The sequence below is a fragment of the Delphinus delphis genome, chromosome 4 (assembly GCF_949987515.2).
Source record: "Delphinus delphis chromosome 4, mDelDel1.2, whole genome shotgun sequence".
Classification (NCBI taxonomy): Eukaryota; Metazoa; Chordata; class Mammalia; order Artiodactyla; family Delphinidae; genus Delphinus; species Delphinus delphis.
Genome location: NC_082686.1, coordinates 95,227,772 through 95,247,581, shown reverse-complemented (window position 1 = coordinate 95,247,581; position 19,810 = coordinate 95,227,772). Strand labels below are relative to the sequence as shown.

The following is a 19,810-nucleotide window of genomic DNA, read 5'->3' as shown; positions in this document are numbered from 1 at the left end:
TAGCTGCAAAAAGCCAGGAATATAAACCAGAACATGTATACTTTGTATGTGTATGTGTGCAAAGTATTACATCAGCAACAATGGGCTATTATTGCATTGAACCAAAGGAAATAACAAAGCCTGACTTGAGATAAGAGCACAAAGAAGAGCAAGTCCTGCAAAGACAACCACAGATAAACTGAGACCAAGGCATGCAATGTATTGCTTTTCCAAATACTAGACTCTTTGAAAAGAAGGTGACTATTTCCAGATGACTGGAATTAGTCAAATATTAACCATTTTCTTATTTCCAGGGAAGATCATTAAATAGATAAATCACATGTATAAGTACCCCTCACTATCTGAACTCTCACCATCCAAACCATTGCTGTCTGAGGTCAGGAATCCAAGAGGTTTGGACTCATTTTCAGATAAATACCTGGCAATCCAAACTATAGCCACTTATTACCTGACATTTAGAAACCAAATATTATAAGGGAGTGAAGAGTACTTGCTATTATTGTTATTTTAGCTATAAAATATCCTCAGACTGTTTTAAACCCACATTCAGAAACAGCACATTAAAAATAAAAGTCTGTCCCCCAAGACTCCATCTTGAACAAAGAAATTATATTTGAGATAAAGAATTTTTTTGGCAACTGCCAGTAACAAGGCTCCAGTAAAGGCAGCACCTTTGTCTCCAATAGGACCGTGGGCCACACGGGCCCTAAAGCTGTTGTTAGAAATGAATGGGGCACAAAGTGGGGTGCTAATTTTCACAGGCAGTTAATGGGTTTGATTAGTCAAGTGTAGCTATCACTAATGTACTTCTAGTAACATTTGCTATGCCTTCTCTAAGTTAAATACTAAATCCTACCATGACTATGTTTCCGTTTGTGCCATCATAAATATATGGTGTGAATAATCTATTGTTATACTCAGCAGATTATTTCAGGATAAGTCCAATGTGGTGAAATTTCCTGGGTTGAAGTTTGTCCAAAGAAATTTGAAAATCTATGTGACAGGTGTAACAATGAGGCATCCGGCTACTTTGTCTCAAGAAAATCTGGTCCTAAAGTCTTTAGGAAGAATAATGCTGCCTGTTGCTTTTGCACCAAAGGGTATTGGAGCAAACATATCAAATGAAACATCCAAATAACAGTTTCAAATGGACAGAGGGGAAGCTGGCCTTTCTGCTTATTTTGCTACTGGGCAAAGGCCTGTCTCCTGATTCATCACATCTTATGTCTAGTAACTGAACAGTGAGTGAGACAAAAAAGAAGGTGTCTTCCCCCAGATTAAGAATATTTTGTGATTAAAAACTGGCTTACAATCAAGATATGTTTCAGTCTGCCTTTCATGATACTAAAAAAAAAAAAAAATCTATTAGCTGAGTCTTTGCTCCAACCTCTTGCTGCCAAGAAGTTGTAAAATGTCTTAAGTACCACCAAAAAAGTGTTCTAGTGGCATCAGATAAACAGTGTCAAGGTGCTAGACCATAACAAGAAGACATTTATAACAAAGGAGTTCACACTGGACAGGATTATCAATAAATACAGAGAACAATACTAGGAGAGACTGATCAATTTTACTATAGAATCAGGTTTTCTTCTTATTAAAAGGATCATTTTAACATCAAAACTAAAATAACTTTGGAGAGGTTTGGATAACTTCCACAGAAATGCTATACTATTTATTACAGCATTACGGGGAGAAAGCAAAAATAACTGTGGTCTCAGAAATAAAATTCTGCTCCAGGCAGGACTGTGGTATCCACTGGGTACTGAGAGTGATGTCTAAGGCCTTTGAGATATATAAAAGTTGCATGAATACAGACGACCGAAAAGAAACACGTCAATTACAGGATTTGAAAAAATTTCAAAATAAATAAAAATACATTGAAACATGTATAAGTGTAAACATTATATCAATGTCAACTGTTAAATTGTTTTGTACATTTGAGAACAATTCATAGCTTCCAGTGTCTCACTTAGCAATCATGAATGACAGCTGCTGAGAGAGAACTTCAAAACAAAATTATAGAAGTAATTTTTTAAATGTTGACAACAAAATATATTTACTATGTCATATGGGTGCATTTTAATAATACTTTATATGACACTAGGGTCTGTGGGGTTTACGAAGCTCTTAGAAGGCCTGCCTTAAAAGCTAATACGTGGTGAATTGAACACAATCGTATGGGAATATTTTTTCCCCAACTGGACAAAACAATTTGATTTTTGTCTTTACTGGCAACGTTGGAGGAAGAGAAAGAAGTCCAATGATTTTTAAGTCCTCGTTAGGTACTCTGACCCTGCACTCACTGGGCACAGGAAGAGTTGAGTCGCGCTGTCTTTTGGCAAAACCACATGGGCAGACGGCTGCTGAGTAAGACTGGTGCTATCCCTTCTCTGGGGCACCTTTGAGGACAGGGGAGGCTCTCATTCATAGGGAATGCTTAAAATGTAATCTCGTCTAAAGATAAGGGCCTGGACTAGTTTTCCAAGATCTACTCCTAACCACTGATTGCACAGAAAAGTACAGATCCTCATGTGAATGGAGCACATAACTTAAAAGTAATGAGGCAAATCTTTGGCAAGCTGAGATGGGAAATTAAAAAGTGTGTATCTATCACCGGGGAGAGGTAAGTGGAAGAGATGGGAGATGCATGTGAAATCCCAACCAGAAACAACAGAGGCAAAACACTTATTCCTTGTGGGCAACAATGGCCTTGGGAGCAAAATAGAAATATGTTGAATCATGTATTTCATTTGCATTTGTACCGCGCCTACAGTTTCAATGGCACATTCACATACATGGTTGCCCAGGATCCTCCCAACCTTGAGACAGGAAGTACAGGTGTGGAGGCTGCACCTCAGGAAGACTATGAGACTTCCAGGTCACAAAGACCGTAAGTGGAAGAACTTGAACTCAAACAAGCTCTTTCCTATTTCCTGTCAGGTCTCTCTCATGCTAAATCTTAAGAGAGATAATCAGAAACTGAGGAAAGACAGGAAAAGAGCCATAAACTCTCTAAATAGTAATATGGGACCTCATATATAAAATAATTCATATAAAACAAGTGGAGAAGAGTTCTTATGTACAAGGATTTCAAAGTCCAATGGGCTGATGGGATATAAAGAGACATCCTGGCCCATCATTTGCCAAATAAAACCATGGCCAGATGACTGGCATGCATCAGAGAGAAAGAACATGATGAAGTGTTAAAAAAAATATTAAAATACCATCTCATGCAACACTCATGTAGACAGAGCATTCTGTCACTGCTGTGTGCTGGTGAAAATTAAAAAAAAATTATTGCCAGGCCGAGACAATCACAGGCCATTATAAGAAACAGGAATCTGTACCATTAGAAAGAAAGGGCATTATAAGAAAAGGAATATCCATCTTTCAAAAAGTGCCAGTGGGAAAAAAAAAACCTTCAAATTTTGCTGATGTTTAACAGAATATCATATTGATGTTTTCACAAAACAAATCTGACTTCCATTCCAATCTAGAAACGGCAGAGAATTTGAAAGGGGTGAGAATGCCCCCCACTCCTCCTTTTAATGGAGACATTAATGTTCCTTTCTGGCTGAAATCTGAAAATCAAAGTCAATGTAACATTTAGGACAACTAGAAAACTCAGTAAAAGGAGAGAGAGAAGAGCTCAAGATTTGCCAATAACCAAGTATTTTCATTTGTTCGTACTACATCCGACAGATTAATAAGAAAGGAAATGAGAAATGTGATGATTTATGTTTCACAAAATGAAGCAACGAAAACACGGAGGATGAAACATTATAACAATATTACACTGCTAATGAAAAAAATGTCGATTGGAAATAAGGAAAAGTAAGTGGATGGAAAAGTAATCAAAGAAGGAAAAACCACCCTGATGAGAAGGTATAGAGCTGAGTTAGAAAACAAATATGGGAGCAGATTACAGAAGAGGCTGCTGTGGGTGGAAGATGGCCAGGTGGTGTCTTCAGTGGCATATGGGGCAAAAAAGCCCAGACCCTCTATCACAGGAGACCATGGTATAGCTGCTGCCTACCCATCCCTGGTGAGGATATTTTCAAATTATATCCTCGCAGAGGATGCCTTTGAAAAAGAAAATGGTACCTTTTATTCTACCTCCAAAAGAGAGTTTAACCCAGGTTCTTTTTATTGGTTGATAATTAAGATACTGCTGAGCTAGAAATTCTGTCCATATCTAAAGTCTTGAAATGTATATCACTGTCTGGCTACTTTCAACCCCATCTACCTCCTACTATAAAAAAAGAAACCTGTAAATAAAGCTCTTGAAGAAAAGTTCATACATTGCTGATTAGAATCATTGAGAGATCAGGCAAATAAGGATTCTCACACTCATTTTCATTCCCATTTTAAGAAGTGGGTGTTAAAAAAATGATGAATTAAACTAAAGCAGACAACTATTTGTACTTATTTGCATACCAGTTGCTCCAATCCCCAATTTAGCACCGTCACTCATTCTATCATCTAAATGTTTCATCTTTCTTCTAAAATATGAATACCCACTCTAAGACTTGGGAACTGGTTCATGGATAGGTGGTTAGTTGGAAGCTGGATTACGTTAAACACACCCAGGAGGATAGGATTAAATCTAAAATCCTAAAAGAATGTTCCCACATGTCTAAAAGTCCATGAAGCCCAAAGGAAGAACTCCAGCTGTCAGGAAGCCAGGGACCTTGGAAGATGTCACCCACCAGAGGTGGCCCAGACTTAGGATGGCCCGGGAACCTCACATCGGGTGTGCTTGATGACACAGCCATGCTGTCTGCACTCCCACTGGCTATGCTTCCTTTACTGCTAGGAGCCTGGCTGAGAAGCACAGGGGTATTAAGAGGTCTACAAAACTGCCCTGATGATATCTGCAAAGATTTGCCCCCAGGAACGGCATGGCTTCTGAAAGCTTGGGAACTGTGAATTAGTTCTGAAGAGAGAGGACAGGCCAGGAAATTTAATGATGAGGACAAATAGTAATTAGAAAATAATGAAGTCAAAATGTTTAAGTTCAAATCAAAACATGCTGGGTAGAGGTGGAAAGAAGGAAGTGGAAACTGCTTTATGTTTCCCCCCTTTTTCTGGTACATTTGTGCATGAGGGAGCTGCACAAGGGACAGAAGAAATTCTGGTATGTTTTGCAAGGTATCATGGTCTTCTCCAATGGGATCTGTTGGCGTCCCTTTCCTAAACTCATGCTTGGGGCTGGGAGCACTGAAGGTCAGGTGGTCATGCATCAAAGAGAGGTCATTTAGTGATGCAGCACTTCTTAAGAGGAGTCGAGGTACTTGTACGGATGCGTGAATTCACGCCCCTCCTGCCCTGAGGTACACATGAGTCTCTAAGGCCCTCCTTACTTGCTGTAATGGACAACTGGGGGCTCATCACTTTGGAGATGCTGGGAGAGGACACACAAATGACCTTAAGTCCTGACTCTCGAGTTGGGCTACATCTTTGGGAGCGAGATCGCTTCGTTGATCTCACTGTGGTCCTTGAGGCTCACTGAGGCTGTAGTTGCTCTTCAAGACCAAGTCTAATAGGATAAGCTGGTCCACCTTTCTTCCATGAGCGATGCTCAAACAGGGGTCTTGATCTGGAATCATTAATTTCTGCAGGTGCTACTGGCATTAGCTTAGGAGAGGCTAGTTTCGCAGCCTCTCAATACCTGCCATGATCATGAGCTGTGAGTCTGGCTTAGCTGAGGGTTTCAGCTTGATGTGGCTAAAGGATGGTTTAGCAGTGGAGGAAGGTGACACATCTCTGCTAGCCGGGAACCACATCAGCTGCTGTTGGACAGCATAGTGATTGCACTTAGCTGGAAGAACAGGGGGGTTATTAAGGGGTTGGCGCTGTGCCTGGGAGTAAGATCACAAATTGAATTACTGACCTGGGAGAAAGAGGCAGTTGTTACAGACATAGGTAAATACAAATCGCATTCATAGACTCTAAGGGAAAGTGATCAAAAACGTTCTTGACACTGAATGACTTTTCTCTACAGATTTAGTTTTTAAGTTTTCAAGGTTATTAGTTTTGTAAAAATAGTATAAAATCATTATAAAGGATTTAAACATAAATACATAAAACATAATACATAAAAGTATTAAAAAGTTTAAAGAAAAAAACTCTATAGTTTCTACTTCCCATAAACAGCCATTATTAACATTAGGACAACATAATTTCAAGCATTTTTCTATACATATGTAAGATAGAGCAGAAAATTAAAAATTATACAAATAGGATCTTACGTAAGAAATCAAGTTCTGGTAATATTGTAGTCTAGATAACTTGAAATAAGCTCTAGCTATAAATATCTGAAGATACTAGAAGAAAATGCAGAGTAATATAAATCACCCTTTCAAATGACTAGTTATGCTCACAAGAAAATAAAGGAAATCATTAGTTGCCACATTAATGACAGAACTGAAAACCAGGGTGTCAGGCATATGAGATGACACAGCGACTTCCTAGAAGGGTTGTTGATCTTGGAGAGAATTATTATTTTGTTTGTTTGCCTTACTCATTTGGTTACCACCCTTTTTTTCCCTACTATTCAAATAATTTTTAATGAGATTTTTAAATAGCTCATCACAGAGTCAAGTTCCTGAAAATTCTTTCTTAGTCTAGTAGTTGAGCAAATGAAGGACCATTACTTTGAAAGTATTTGCAAAAGAAATATAAATGACCTCTGACCCGGTAACTGAACCACAATCACAAGTCTGGGTCCAACTGTGTGTTCACTGTTACTACAGAACATGGAATGTTAGTGACAATACTAATGATCACTTTTAGGGTCTAGGTATGGATAGGAAATGATCCTACCTAGAATTCCTTAAGTCTTAAGTCATATTCTTCCATGAAAAAGTCACTAAAAATCCTCCTGCCACAAACTCAATTGGATTCCAATAAGGAAAAGGATTTTCTACTTCCTGTTGTTACTTACAAAAAGAAGAACAAATGGATTAAGGTAGAGAAATAATGTTACAGTTCTTCCCAAAGCAAAGCATGTGTGTCTCATAATGAATTATTTTCCAACTTTGTAGCACTAGTTTAACTCTCTGTTTACTGGAGAGACTCATTATGGCCAATTTCTCCAATACAGCACAGGTACAGGCTGTAGTTGCTCGCTGACTTACCTCCTTGGCCCATGCTGGTTTCTCACTAGGACTCATCCCTTCTTTGTAATGGTACAGTGGCTTCTTCTCCACAGGCCTCTGCTCCTGCCGCTGATGCTGCAGGGAAACCAAGTAGTCTCTCTCTTGCTTTAGCTGTCTCTGTAGTCTTTCTGCTTGTCTCTGTTCTTCCAACTGTTTGCGCTTATATTCCTGTCCAGATCAGGAAAGGAGAACAAAGAAAAGGCTAAATCACCATACGGAAACCATTGGCCAGTACCAGTGAAGCATGCAATGGAACCAAAAGAGATGATAAATAACAAAGGACCTTAATACCAACAGAACCACAAGAGGACATCAGGATGTGCCATAGAGATGAACTACAGCCTTGGGTTGGCGTCTGCACAGAATGTGGCATTTAATGAAAACACCACTGTTTTAACGGCAACCCCTGCAGAATACCACCCTTTGCAAAGTGACTTGCCCTTGGTGAATTGTAACCAAGAAAGTGGCAATAATGAGGACATATGGATGGTCAGCACGCAACCCCTATAAGGAACCGTCCACTTCCTGGTTTAGTAATTAAATCGTTCAAACATGTACAATTAAAAAAAAAAAACATGTACAATTAAGTACAAAACGAAATAAGTACCTAAAGATACTGCCTAAATCATCTTTTGTTTAACAAAACTTGGACCAACGAAACCATTAGCAAAAACCACGTACAGGCTAAAAAAATATCACAGTGCCACTGAATAAAAAGTTCAGTTAAAAAAAAAAGATACACCAAGAAGCTCATTTGGAGAGCAGTGCAGTAATAATAATAAAAAGTACTTCAAGTGGAAGCCGTCTGAGCAGGGAACACAAAATGTTCCCATCGTAAGGGTAAAACTAATAGTCTGCAAATGAAATATGACTACAGAGCTGAGCGGGTTCTTACGGAAGAGGAGCGCTTTGCTGTGATTGTATTCCAGCATGTTGCAAACGACCTCAAACATTACTCTGCAATAAACACAGTGGGTCTCAAAAACAGTCTGAACTTATAATAAGGCTGGATTCATGTTAAAGTTTCACAAATAGCTGGAGTTAATAAAGAATGCATAACAAGTATATTAAACACATTGACTCAGCACACTGGGTCAGGAAACGAATTAAGTTTTAGGAGATTTTCCAGGTCCATGAGGCTTGGAGGATCCCCTCCTTCCTGACTGGCAGTTAGAGGAGACCACACACATAAACACACACACACACACACGCGCGCGTGCGATGAACACAGAGCAGGTCAGCTGGCTTGGCTTTCCCATTACCAGAAGTAGAGCTTGTTCATGCAGTAGCTGCTGCTGCAAGATCTCTAACTGTCTCTGCTCCTCCTCTAACTGTCGCCTGATGTACTCCTGGAGAGGTAGGTGGCAGAGAATTCAGAGGAACACAACGAGAGAAAGAAAGAGAGAAAAAGAACCGGTAATTTCAAAGGTGACAAGAGCTGCCAAGTGAAGTGTGGAAGGAAGGAGGGGAAAAAATACCCAGACGCCTCCTCGCTAAACAGGAAAGGTACCCCGCACCGAAGCAAAAGCGTTTCAATGCAGTCAAACGCACAAGCCCTCTACCTGCAACTGCAGCGGACTGAGATGGCTCAGTGCTTTGCTGTTAGTTACTCTTTGGTTTGGAGAACCGAGCTCTATTTAAAAACTTTTCATGACAGGTTCCCTCTTTAGGGGCTACCTGAAATTAACAATGCTATAAAGTTCAGAGGCTCCTGTGCAAGCAGCAGGGGTAAAATAATGGTTGAATGCCATCACGCACTGCCTTTGTAACGGAGCCATCTTGCAGTTCCACTGCACTGTCAGAATGGGATTCTAACAAAGAGAGAAAGGGCCCGCATCGATGGCTCCAAGTCCTGGAGACCAGGGTTGCCTGAGTAGAAAAGCTCTTCTGAAGCAATGAAAGGGGAGCACTTGGCTTGTGTATCACGCGCCAGTGCTACTTTCGAAGTAGATGCCCAGGGTTGGGAAAATCACGAGATCCAGGTGCGTCAGGGGACTTCGGCCTGGGGAGGAAGCCAGGCTGAATGAGTGGGCTTTGCCAAGGTTGTGCGTTTGACTTTTTGAATAGGTGAGAATAGTTGCTTGAGAAAGAGTAAAATCCTGCTTAACCTGAGCAGACCCAAGAGCGGGTGACCCACAGCCCAGAGGCGCCTGGTGCTGGCGCTCCCGTGGGGCCGCCTGTGGGGCCCCAGCTGTACCTGCTCGTGCTCTGCGCGTCTCCTCTCCTCCTCCCGGCGCATCTGTTCCTCGTAGTGCCGCCGCTGCTCCCTCTCCTGCTGCTTCCGCAGCTCCTTCTCTCGCCTTTGTTGCTGTGGGGCGACAAGCAGACAACCGTGAAGGGAACGGGCAGTGGCGAAGAGTGTCGGGAAGCCAGCAGGGAGAGCTGCAGGACCGTGGTTGTGAGCTCTTAGCGACATGCCTGCATGCCTGAGGGCTCCTCGCCTATGCCATTGGGGGACGCATTGGCCAGGATGGGCTGATAGAGAGCAATTCGGTGTTTACCACGCAGGTGGGCTCCCCAGGTTTATACGTCTCCCAAGAAGTTCACATTCAATGCGCCCTCCCAGTGGGCTGATGAGGGTTTCCAAATCAGGGGTAGGTAGAACACCGATGTATAATCAGTTACTTATTATGTATCATCAAACTGTTTGTGAGATGCTACAGGCTTTAAAGCACATTCGCAATGTTCATGCCATTCAGTCTTTTGGACACCACGTAGGGCAAATGTATCAAGAAAGCAAACACCAGGGGCTTCGCTGGTGGCGCAGTGGTTGAGAGTCTGCCTGCCGATGCAGGGGACACGGGTTCGTGCCCCGGTCCGGGAAGATCCCACATGCCACGGAGCGGCTGGGCCCGTGAGCCATGGCCGCTGAGCCTGCGCATCTGGAGCCTGTGCTCTGCAGCGGGAGAGGCCACAACAGTGAGAGGCCCGCGTACTGCAAAAAAAAAAAAAAAAAGAAAAGAAAAGAAAAGAAAAGAAAACAAGAAGGCAAACACCAGAGAAGGGAAGTGACATGTTCAAGGCTACACAGTAACTGTGACTGTGGGCAAAACAGAATCTACTGACTCCCACCTGGTCACTCCACTTTCTGATAGACCCTGCTGCCTTTCTGTTTTGGGGAAGTCACTTTTAAGTGTCAATTTCAACTTGTCACTCGAGTACGATGTTAAGCTCAGGAGCCACCATCATCTCATACAATCATTATGCCTCTGAAAGTGGACGTCACGGCAAGCATCTTTCATGCTTTATCCCATTTCATCTGCACAAAAATCTTTTCAGGTAGATGTAATTAATACTACTATCTCCTATTTTAAATGAGAAAACAGAGGCACAGAGAGATTAAGTAGTTGTCCGAGGTCATGCCCACATTCAAGGTCATACTCAGTAAGCGGTGGAGCTTGATTTCAAAGACAGGCAATGTGACTCCAGTCTGAACTCAATTAATACAGAAGATGAAGAGGCAACAGGAGTGACAGATCATAATTAATCCAGTCCTCCATTATATTCTCAGTAAGGAGAATGTCTTAGGAGTAGTGACTGGAGCCAAGGTTTCCTAGGTAGGGATGGTACCATTCCCCAGTCCTTGGGGCATCTGGCATGTGTGGGACACTCACACATTACAAAGTGTTTCCCCGTACCACACGCCAGTAGCGCCTCTTTTGAGAAATGCTGCAGGCCCTTTGTGCTGGAGCCCCGTACTGGCACTAGGATTTCTTCTTCCTCAAATACAAGGTTCGGAGGGGCTGATCAGAGGGTCCATTCCCCTGTAACAGTCTCAACAGCACTTCACTGCCTTGCTGAGGAAGCATGAGGTATCCAAAATAAAATGGGCTGCGACCGTATCTCACTGAGAAGTTAGCTCTATAAAACCTGGGAAACAGCTTTCTAGGACAAAAACTCTCTGTCCCAAGCCCAGCTAAACCAACCACAGATAGTCAAAGAGCCAAAGAAGCCCACGAATGAGGTGGCCTTCCTGATGTGGCTGGTGCCTGCAGTCCTCCAGACCCGCTCTCTTCCAACAGTCTCTGAGGCTTGGGAGATAAACTGCATCTTTTGAAACTCAATGTCTATCGCTTGCAGATGAAGAATTGTTTGTCCATCTTGGATTGTAGGCAATGGGGAGCCGCTGGAAGTCTATATGCCATCAAATGCCATGACCAAACCTGCATTTTCAAGGGGGCTCCTACCCACCACGGGATGGACAGGACTAGAAGCTGAAAATGCAGTGTGACGCCATTCTATGGATCCAGACAGAAAATGACAGGGCACCCATGAGCTAAGCAAAGGCAGCTGGAGAATCCATGTTCGTAATGCTGAGACGCAGTCAAAAGGAAGAAAAACTAAAAACTATCCGGATTTCCAGTCATTCCAACAGGACTGTAGTGGACGCCAACTTAGAAGCAGAAATTAGAATTAGGCCAAAAATAAAACGGGCAGAATTTGGTGACTATGGGGTGTGTGAGGGTGAGTGGTGAGTGAAGTTCCTGGCCCAGGAGCATGGCAGGTGGTGTGATATACAAGTTTAGGGATGGGAATGAGGGGTGTGCTGGGGGGCGGGGATGAGTCAAGTTCCAGACATGTGATTATTTGTTTTACAGAAAAATAATACAGGACGATGCGAGTAGAAAACATCATCATAGGAACTGACTGAATAATTTGGATTACAGACCCAAAACAGAGATATTTCCAACACTCAACCGAAGTGAATCAATGTCAGCACAGAGAATAAAATAATTATGTGTACAGATCTGGCTCCTGGCAGGAAACAGCCCTAATTTAGCTAACATTTCAAGTTTTTTACTCCCACCATCAGTCTCCTTGAGGAAAAAAAATATAATCAAGGCTTTTGAAGATTTAGCTGATTTTTATGGGAAGGATTTGTACATTTTCAACCCCCTTTCCAGGAATCGATACTGTTTTATAATTACAGGCCACTCAGTTCCCTGTGCAAGGTGTACATAGTGCTGACTGCAACTCAGGAGAGTCTGGGCTTCCCAAGAACTCTGTAGTTTCTGAAAAAGACACTCTAAAGTGACTAATAATTAATAATGATCTCATCTGGATCAGCTGCTGCTAAGGCATGGAGGCATCTGCCAGGGCCTTGGTTCCTGTGGTGAGGCTGGAAAAATAAATCACTTCCCCAACCTTGCAGAAGGCACCTCGCCAATGTCTAGCTGCTGTGCCTCAGTGTTAATCACCTTTCCAGGAAAATTGTTTGCTCTCTCTCCTCCTGGCTGTGGGACTGTTTGAGGGGACATATCAAAACATGTCAGAGAAAGACCAAGTCCCTGGCCTCAAGCAGACACCTTTACAAAGCTCTGATGACTCTTGCTAGAAGTAGCAATCTGAGACAAGGCCTGTGCTTGACCCCCACTGGACCCCCACCAGCCCCTCACGGGGGGCCTAGCACCTGGCAGGTGCAGAGATTTTGTTCAATTGAACCGAGTAAGAAACTTGCGGCAAAAGCAGACAATTCAGCACTATCCTAATTTTTTTTCGGCGGGGGGGTACATTTCCCTTCCTATCAGTGCTTATAGCATACCATGCCTTATGTTATGGTTATTTGAAATGTCTCATTTATTCTGCAATCTAGATCGTGGGCAGGGTCTCTGCTCTACTCTGGTTTTTACCTCTCACTATATCCCATAAAGGGCCTGATACCACTGATGTTTGTTGTTTTATATACTATAGATGGGGTAGCAAGAGAAGAGGAGAAAGGCTCACAGAACCTCAGACCACCCCTTCACCCTTTGACGCCCTCCCGGCCCAGAATATTCTTTTATGCTGAGCATAGACAAGGCTTGGAGTGTTTTTCTAAAAAGAGAGCCACCCACGATTGGCACTGGCATGGGATTTATTTTCTATCTTAGAGAAAGGCAGGAAAAGAAAATAGGGAATAGGAGTCTAAGCTGGATGGAGTAGAAAAGGGAAGAAATAAAAATTTTTCTAGGGACTTCCCTGGCAGTCCAGTGGTTAGGACTCCAAGCTTCCAATGCAGGGGGCCCAGGTTCGATACCTGGTCGGGGAACTAAGATGCCATATGCCACGCAGAGTGGCCAAAAAAAAAAGCATAAATAAATAAATAAAATAAGATAAAACTCACAGCGCAAATAATTCCAAAAGAACTTTCAAAAAAAGTGTCTAAATGTCACTGAGTTACGCAGAAAGATGACAGTGGTTCTGTCAAAAAAGAATAGCTTAAACCAACTACTCTAAACCCTTAGCAGGAACTCCCCACTCCCCCGCCCCAAATATACTGAACTCCCTAGAAGTACATTTTCATCCACAACTTCTTGGAGCCATCTCCAAAAATTACAGCACATAAAACTAGACATTCAATAGGTTCTTACAAGTTTCTTAATTTTTTTTCTGGTTGGGGAATGACTGATAATACCTACTATGAAACTTTTCCAGGCTAAAATCATTGTTGCCTTGATCTATGGAATAGATCAAGGGGTCTTTTTGTCCCTTTGCCTTCTACTGGTGTTCCTAAAGAATGATTCTTTTAGGACAGTTTTTATCTTCCCCAGCAGGTGCTCCCCCCAGGCCACGGCCAGGTGAAGGCTGTGTGGCTGTACTTTCAAGTATGTTCATTTTAATGGAGGAAATAATCCTGTCCCCTTCAGCTCGTCAAGAGCATATTATCTTAGCCCTTAACTATTCAAATTGCATTAAAGTTGTGAGAAATAATACACATGGGTGTTCATCACAAAGGCCATGGAGTTGCTCCTTCTTTCCTTTTATTCCTTTAAACGTTCTTTTTGGATTAAGTTTAACCAGTAGAAAGATGTGTACTGCACCAGGGTGCTCTGGCCTCGTAGAAGTGACTTTGATGACCTGTTAGAACATGAATTGCATTTTACAGTATTATGAGAAGAGTGGAAAAAAGCTAAGAAGTGCTGAGTTTATTCATATAAATAACTCAGACATTATTCCTAGCACTATTCAACCATTCCCAGGCGAGTGCATGGGTTTTTTTTGCAGTACGCGGGCCTCTCACTGTTGTGGCCTCTCCCATTGCGGAGCACAGGCTCCAGACGCGCAGGCTCAGCGGCCATGGCTCATGTGCCCAGCCGCTCCGCGGCATGTGGGATCTTCCCGGACCAGGGCACGAACCCGTGTCACCTGCATCGGCAGGCAGACTCTCAACCACTGCACCACCAGGGAAGCCCAAGTGCACGGGTTTTCAATGATCTCGGAAAGCTTGCCTGAGCAATGGGTCTACTCTAATCCGGACAACATGAATCTTGACCCATTCAAGTCTGCCTGTTTCCTTAGCTGCTAAGACTTTCAGAGTCAGACGGGGGACCCACCTCTGGCACCCAGACACCACGTTGTATAGGCGTTCTATGAACTGACCCTACCCTGGCTTCATCTTGCTTTCTCTTCAACTTTATTGTTCCTTTCTACTTTATTTTTCTTGTTTATTTTATTTTTAGTTTCTGCATTAATCTTTGTAAGCCACCTTAAAGCATCTTTTTGGAATGAAAAAAAGTCATAAAGAAGAGTATACACAGGCAAACAATAGCTTGGCCCTCCATTTCTTTTGAAACCTCAAAATCTCCCTTGGGAAGATCAAAATGGAGATAAACGAGAAACTGCAGACTTGTCATTTGGTTCTTTAAACTCATGAAGATGCCACCTCTGTGTCTGTCAGCTGAGCATGTGGTTAATGTCATTTTCCCAGAAGTGGGGAGCAATTTGCTCTGATGCTACCACACCCTCTCGTTGGAGAAGTGGTTAAACTGAACTACAGTAACATGTCTAGAACTGGCTGGGACCTACAGGGAAACTTAGCCCAATCTCCTATCTAATCTAAAACTCTGTACCATGGACCAGAGCAAATATGGCTAAGTACAGCTTACCCATCATTCTAAGGATACAGGATCTTTGGAAAAAGCCCAGGGTTGTAATCTGTGTGTATGGTGTTCTTTTTCTGTTTTTTTTTTTGTTTGTTTGTTTTTTACCAAAAGAAGTATTTCATTCTATATTATTCTAATTGGAGCCTCACATTAGCCCTGTTGGGTGATGCAAATGTCATTTTCTTTATTTCCCTCATTTAGAGACTTTTAGGAAGGTTCAATTCCTTGTCAGTGGCCACATAACAAGTTGAGGGAAATCATGGAATGAATACAAGTCATCATAACAGGCACTGTCTATGTGTGCCAGGTATTTGCTGGGCTGGGTGACTTACATGTTTCAGTTCATTAAATTCCACAACGTGACTCTGAAGTTTATTGCTATCATTCCCATTTTACAGATAAGCAGATTGAAGCTCAGAGAAGTATACTGTTTCATGTCACACGGCTGGAAAATGGGGGAGCACTGTGTGCCCTACTGTCCCCCCAGTCCCTAGTACCTGGCAGAGTATTCTATCAATTGCAGAGGCACCCAATCCAGATAGGATACTCTGCTGCTTTTTTCGACTTGCTGAATGTTCAGGTTGAATTTGAGTTTGATTCTTACAACATTCTGGTAGATTTGGGGAAAACAAGGCTAGTTGCCTTTGTGTAAAGGTTCTGGGCCCTTCTATCTTTTACCCACATTGTGTTTCCTATTATACAGACTCAAAGGTAACATTTACATTTGAGAATTAATATCCCACAGCTGCAAAGTGACATATCACTGGGGGAGGGGAGTAGGTCTGAGAGGCCACAGGACCTGAGGGACAGAACACTGGATCAGAAATAGTAGGACTAGATTCCAGTCCTGCTCTGCCACCGATACAAACACTGCAGACCATACCGCACAGTCTCAATAAATATTTGTTTAGTGAATGAGTGAATGTTGTATGACCTTGAATGAGTCACCTTAACCCAAACCTTCAATGAGGGGGAAGATTAGGAGATCTCACAAGTCTGTTCATTCTAAGAGTCTGAGCAAGAATATGCTACATCACAAAGCAAAAATCGACTAACAATTCAGAATGAGAAGGGAAGTGAAGCAGAATTCTGGCTTGCTCTTGGAGACCTCTGCTTCTTTTCATCCTGGGTGACTTCCTGGAAGTGGTGAGAGGAGACCCCACTGACTGTGGAAGACCAGAGTGGGCCTTCAGAGGATGGCACAGCAGCCAGTGCAGGATTAAGTCAGGCTCCTTGGGAAGTATCTCAAACCTTCCCCTTGACACAGGGGCTCTCTCTGTTCAAAGACATTCAAAATGAAAGGCCCCAGCGTGGTCTCTCGAATCGACCGCACAGCACACATGCCCCATCACTTAAATAGGACTGTTCTGTATAAGCTTTGCAGGAGCTATACTTGTGACAAGAGGCATTCAAGTACCCCATTTGCCCATTTTAACATCTGTGAACGTTTCAGCTTTGGAAAGACCATTGCATACCGCCCACAGCAGGGCAAGGGTATGTTTCCTTGCAACTAACACTGGGATTCCAAGCCTTTTTTTTTTATAGGGAGGACGAGAATGAGAATGATGGTTAAGCAGTCTGGCACCTCTGAATTCACTACAAAGTAATCAGAATCACAAAAATGAATAATAATTATTCCTGATAAGAACAAACAGTTGGGTAGTGCCTACTAAGATGCCAGGCACTGTCCTAAGCCCTTCGCTCATAGTAACTCATTTAGTTCTTATCACAACCCTTTAGGCATGTACTGCCATCATTATCCCTTGAGAGATAAGAAACCGAGGCGCACACAGGCCAATATCTCGCCCAAGTTCACTCAGCTGGTAAGTGCAAAGCCAGAACGAGACTCTGCATCTGGCTCTTGCCATGCTGCCTCTATGGATTTGAAAGACATCTATGGTTGAGACGTCTATATATACAAAGTGAAGGATGTTTTATTAATGCTTTTTCAAGTGGCCATTTCCCCCTCCACCTTCACTTTGTTACCTGTCTTTTCCTCACAGAGACAGTAATCAGAGAACCACTGAGAAAACTAGACCAGCTAGATATACCTCATTCTTTTCTTTTTACACGTACTTTACACTATTAAAGATAAACCATCCAGAGGCAAGAGGGAAGAGAGATGGGAACATATGTATATGTATACCGATTCACTTCGTTATACAGCAGAAATTAACACACCATTGTAAAGCAATTATACTCCAATAAAGATGTTAAAAAAACAAATGAGCTGGAACTGTAAATAACAAGGAAAAAAAAAAAGATAAACCACCTGTTCAGAGCTTTCCTAGAAAATTAACAGCTTAAATGAGACTCTTCTTTTGAGCTCCCTAGCCAACTTTTGATCACTAGGCAGCCCCAAGGCTAAGCCCTGTCTGGGTACATGCGGGCCAAGCTGGTCTTTATGCAGGTAGTACGGGGAAAGAACGTTGTCAACAGGCTGAGCTGCGAGGAGGCTTCATGAAGAATTCTGGTCCTGCCTCTGCTTTGGGTGCTAGTCAGTGTACTTATGAGCTTATCTCTGAGCTGCAGTTTCCCTGGGGAAAATGGTTGGTTTTCCTGGGTATCATATAGAGGAGCAAGATGGCCCAATGGACATCCTGAGCACCTATGACTCTGTAGGTTAGTGTAAAAGTCAAGTGCAGATGTAACTCTCAAACGCCTTCTGCCATCGTTCTGAAGACTTAATATGAGACTTGCACATTGAGTCCTATGAAAACAAGTCCATTATCAACCAGTTTATTAATACAATGTCTACAGCGAGGGCCACTCCCACACATCTGGGATGATGGTGAAGATGCTAAATTACATCATATATAGCAAGGTTGCAGGAACTGGTGACATCTGGGCGAGAACACTATCATTGCCTTCAACCATTTCTGGGGCTTAGGTGGAAGGCATTTTAGTTTTGTTTGGTGTAATTTGTATTAATGCAGGGATAGCACAAGGACTTGAATCAATAACAGGATACATTTTCTAACAGTAGGAGTTGTTCAAAAATAGAATAGGCTGCCTCAAGCCTCTAGAAGCATAAGCAGAGATAATACGTTAAACAGGTTAAATGTCTGTGAGGCGTATTGTCAAAGGGGTTCTTGCTTTGAGAGAAGAACTGGCTTAGACCACTTTTGAGGTCTCTTACGTTCCTCAACCTCTAGGATTCCATGAAGCCGCTCATTGACTGAAGAAAACAAGAGTGAAATAAAAACAATTCGATTTAAATGTCATGCGAAATAGTACTTTCTGTGAAACTATTTTGTTATCGTAGTTCTATGGTTGGGAACAGCTAAGAATAATGATGGTGTAACGTAAGAGATGCAGACTGGTTGTAATAAAAGAGATGCCATGAAGACCCCGGACAACTGAAGGCAGTCGTAATGCCCATTCCTCACTGTCACTTAAAAGCAACCCCTGTCATCCACCTAAGCTGCCCTAGATACACCCAGGGCCAGAAACTTCCTAATGCTTATTTTTTTTTTTTCTTCCAGTATGAAATGCTATAATATAAAATACTAGTATATCCTTCCCAGTCCTTGAAAGTGTAGAAAGGGGTCTGAGCAAAAGGATTTCAAATATCAGTAGCATTTTAGGCTGCAGTACAGGCATTTCAGCCCAACCTCCTCACCTGGGCAGGAAGCCCCTCCCATCACAGGACCCAGGTGACCAAGCGGACAAAGCCAGACTCCTGCAAGCATGGCAGGTAAGTTAGAACAGGGAACCTTTCTGGGATCCACTGGGAAGCAGGGTTCCATACATCCATGCAAACCACACGACCTCTTGAAGCACGTGTGTGAATTACACACGTGCCCGATGCGGACCTCGTCAGAGGCCGTGGGCAGGCCCTGCCCTGGACAGTAGAAGCATCCACTTTGCCAGCCTGGCTCCCATCTGTTTCATAATTTCTGTTCAGTTACTGAAATAACAGAGCAAAAGCCCAGCTAGCACAGGGAGATCAGCTCAGTGCTTTGTGACCACCTGGAGGGGTGGGATAGGGAGGGTGGGAGGGAGACGCAAGAGGGAGGGGATATGGGGATATAGGTATACATATAGCTGATTCACTTTGTTATAAAGCTGAAACTAACACACCATTGTAAAGCCATTATACGCCAATAAAGATGTTATTAAAAAAAAAAAAAAAGCCCAGCTAGTAAGCGTTCAATCTTGGTGCCAATGCTAACAGCATCCGGGAAGAAAGAGCTGCTGTGCCCCCGACCAGCGGATGCCGCTCGCAGGACTCATTAGGATGCCTACAGTTAATGATTAAGTGAATTAAAGGCCGCTTCTCAGCAGTGCCAGCGAATTAACACTCCAGGCCCTGAAATGGGAGAGTTATTCTTGTGCACGGTGTTTTCTTCCAGCTGAGCGCCTGGGAGTGTGGCCTGTGCGTGGGAACGCAGCATTCCCGTCTCCTGCCTGCTCAGGCTGCAGTCAGCTGTGAGCCCTCACCCGGAAAAGAAAGGACTAAGGGCAGCCACAGCGGGCGGATGATGGGAAAGAAAGCTGTTCCTCTTATGGGCAACTCTTTTCTTGATTATTCAGGTACTTGGCGCCAGCTACGGTTCTAAGTGCTTTGTTTGTAGAAACATTTAATCCTGGAAACTGTTACTCTCCCATTTTATACATGAGCAAACGGAGGCATAGAGAAGTCATGTCTTGCCCAAGATCACAAAGGCAGTACGTGGCAGAGCCGGGATTCAAACCTAGGCAATCTCTTACTATCCCCTGACTGTCTTGTTTCTACCTTCCTGGAGAAAGGGTCACTCCCAAGGTGCTGTGTCCCAGGTGCCCAGA

At 42.9% G+C, this 19,810-nt stretch overlaps 1 protein-coding gene across 1 annotated transcript in view; it reads right to left on the bottom strand.

Annotated features, from left to right (window-relative positions):
- TNIK (TRAF2 and NCK interacting kinase) overlaps positions 1 to 19,810 on the bottom strand; it is a 410,793-nt gene that overhangs the window by 68,984 nt on the left and 321,999 nt on the right. Inside the window, exons 13-15 of the mRNA XM_060011144.1 lie at positions 9,358 to 9,468; positions 8,423 to 8,509; positions 7,140 to 7,328 (exon numbers count right to left, since the gene is read on the bottom strand). Coding sequence (XP_059867127.1) covers positions 7,140 to 7,328; positions 8,423 to 8,509; positions 9,358 to 9,468 — 387 coding nt within the window. The remainder of the gene's footprint in view (positions 1 to 7,139; positions 7,329 to 8,422; positions 8,510 to 9,357; positions 9,469 to 19,810) is intronic.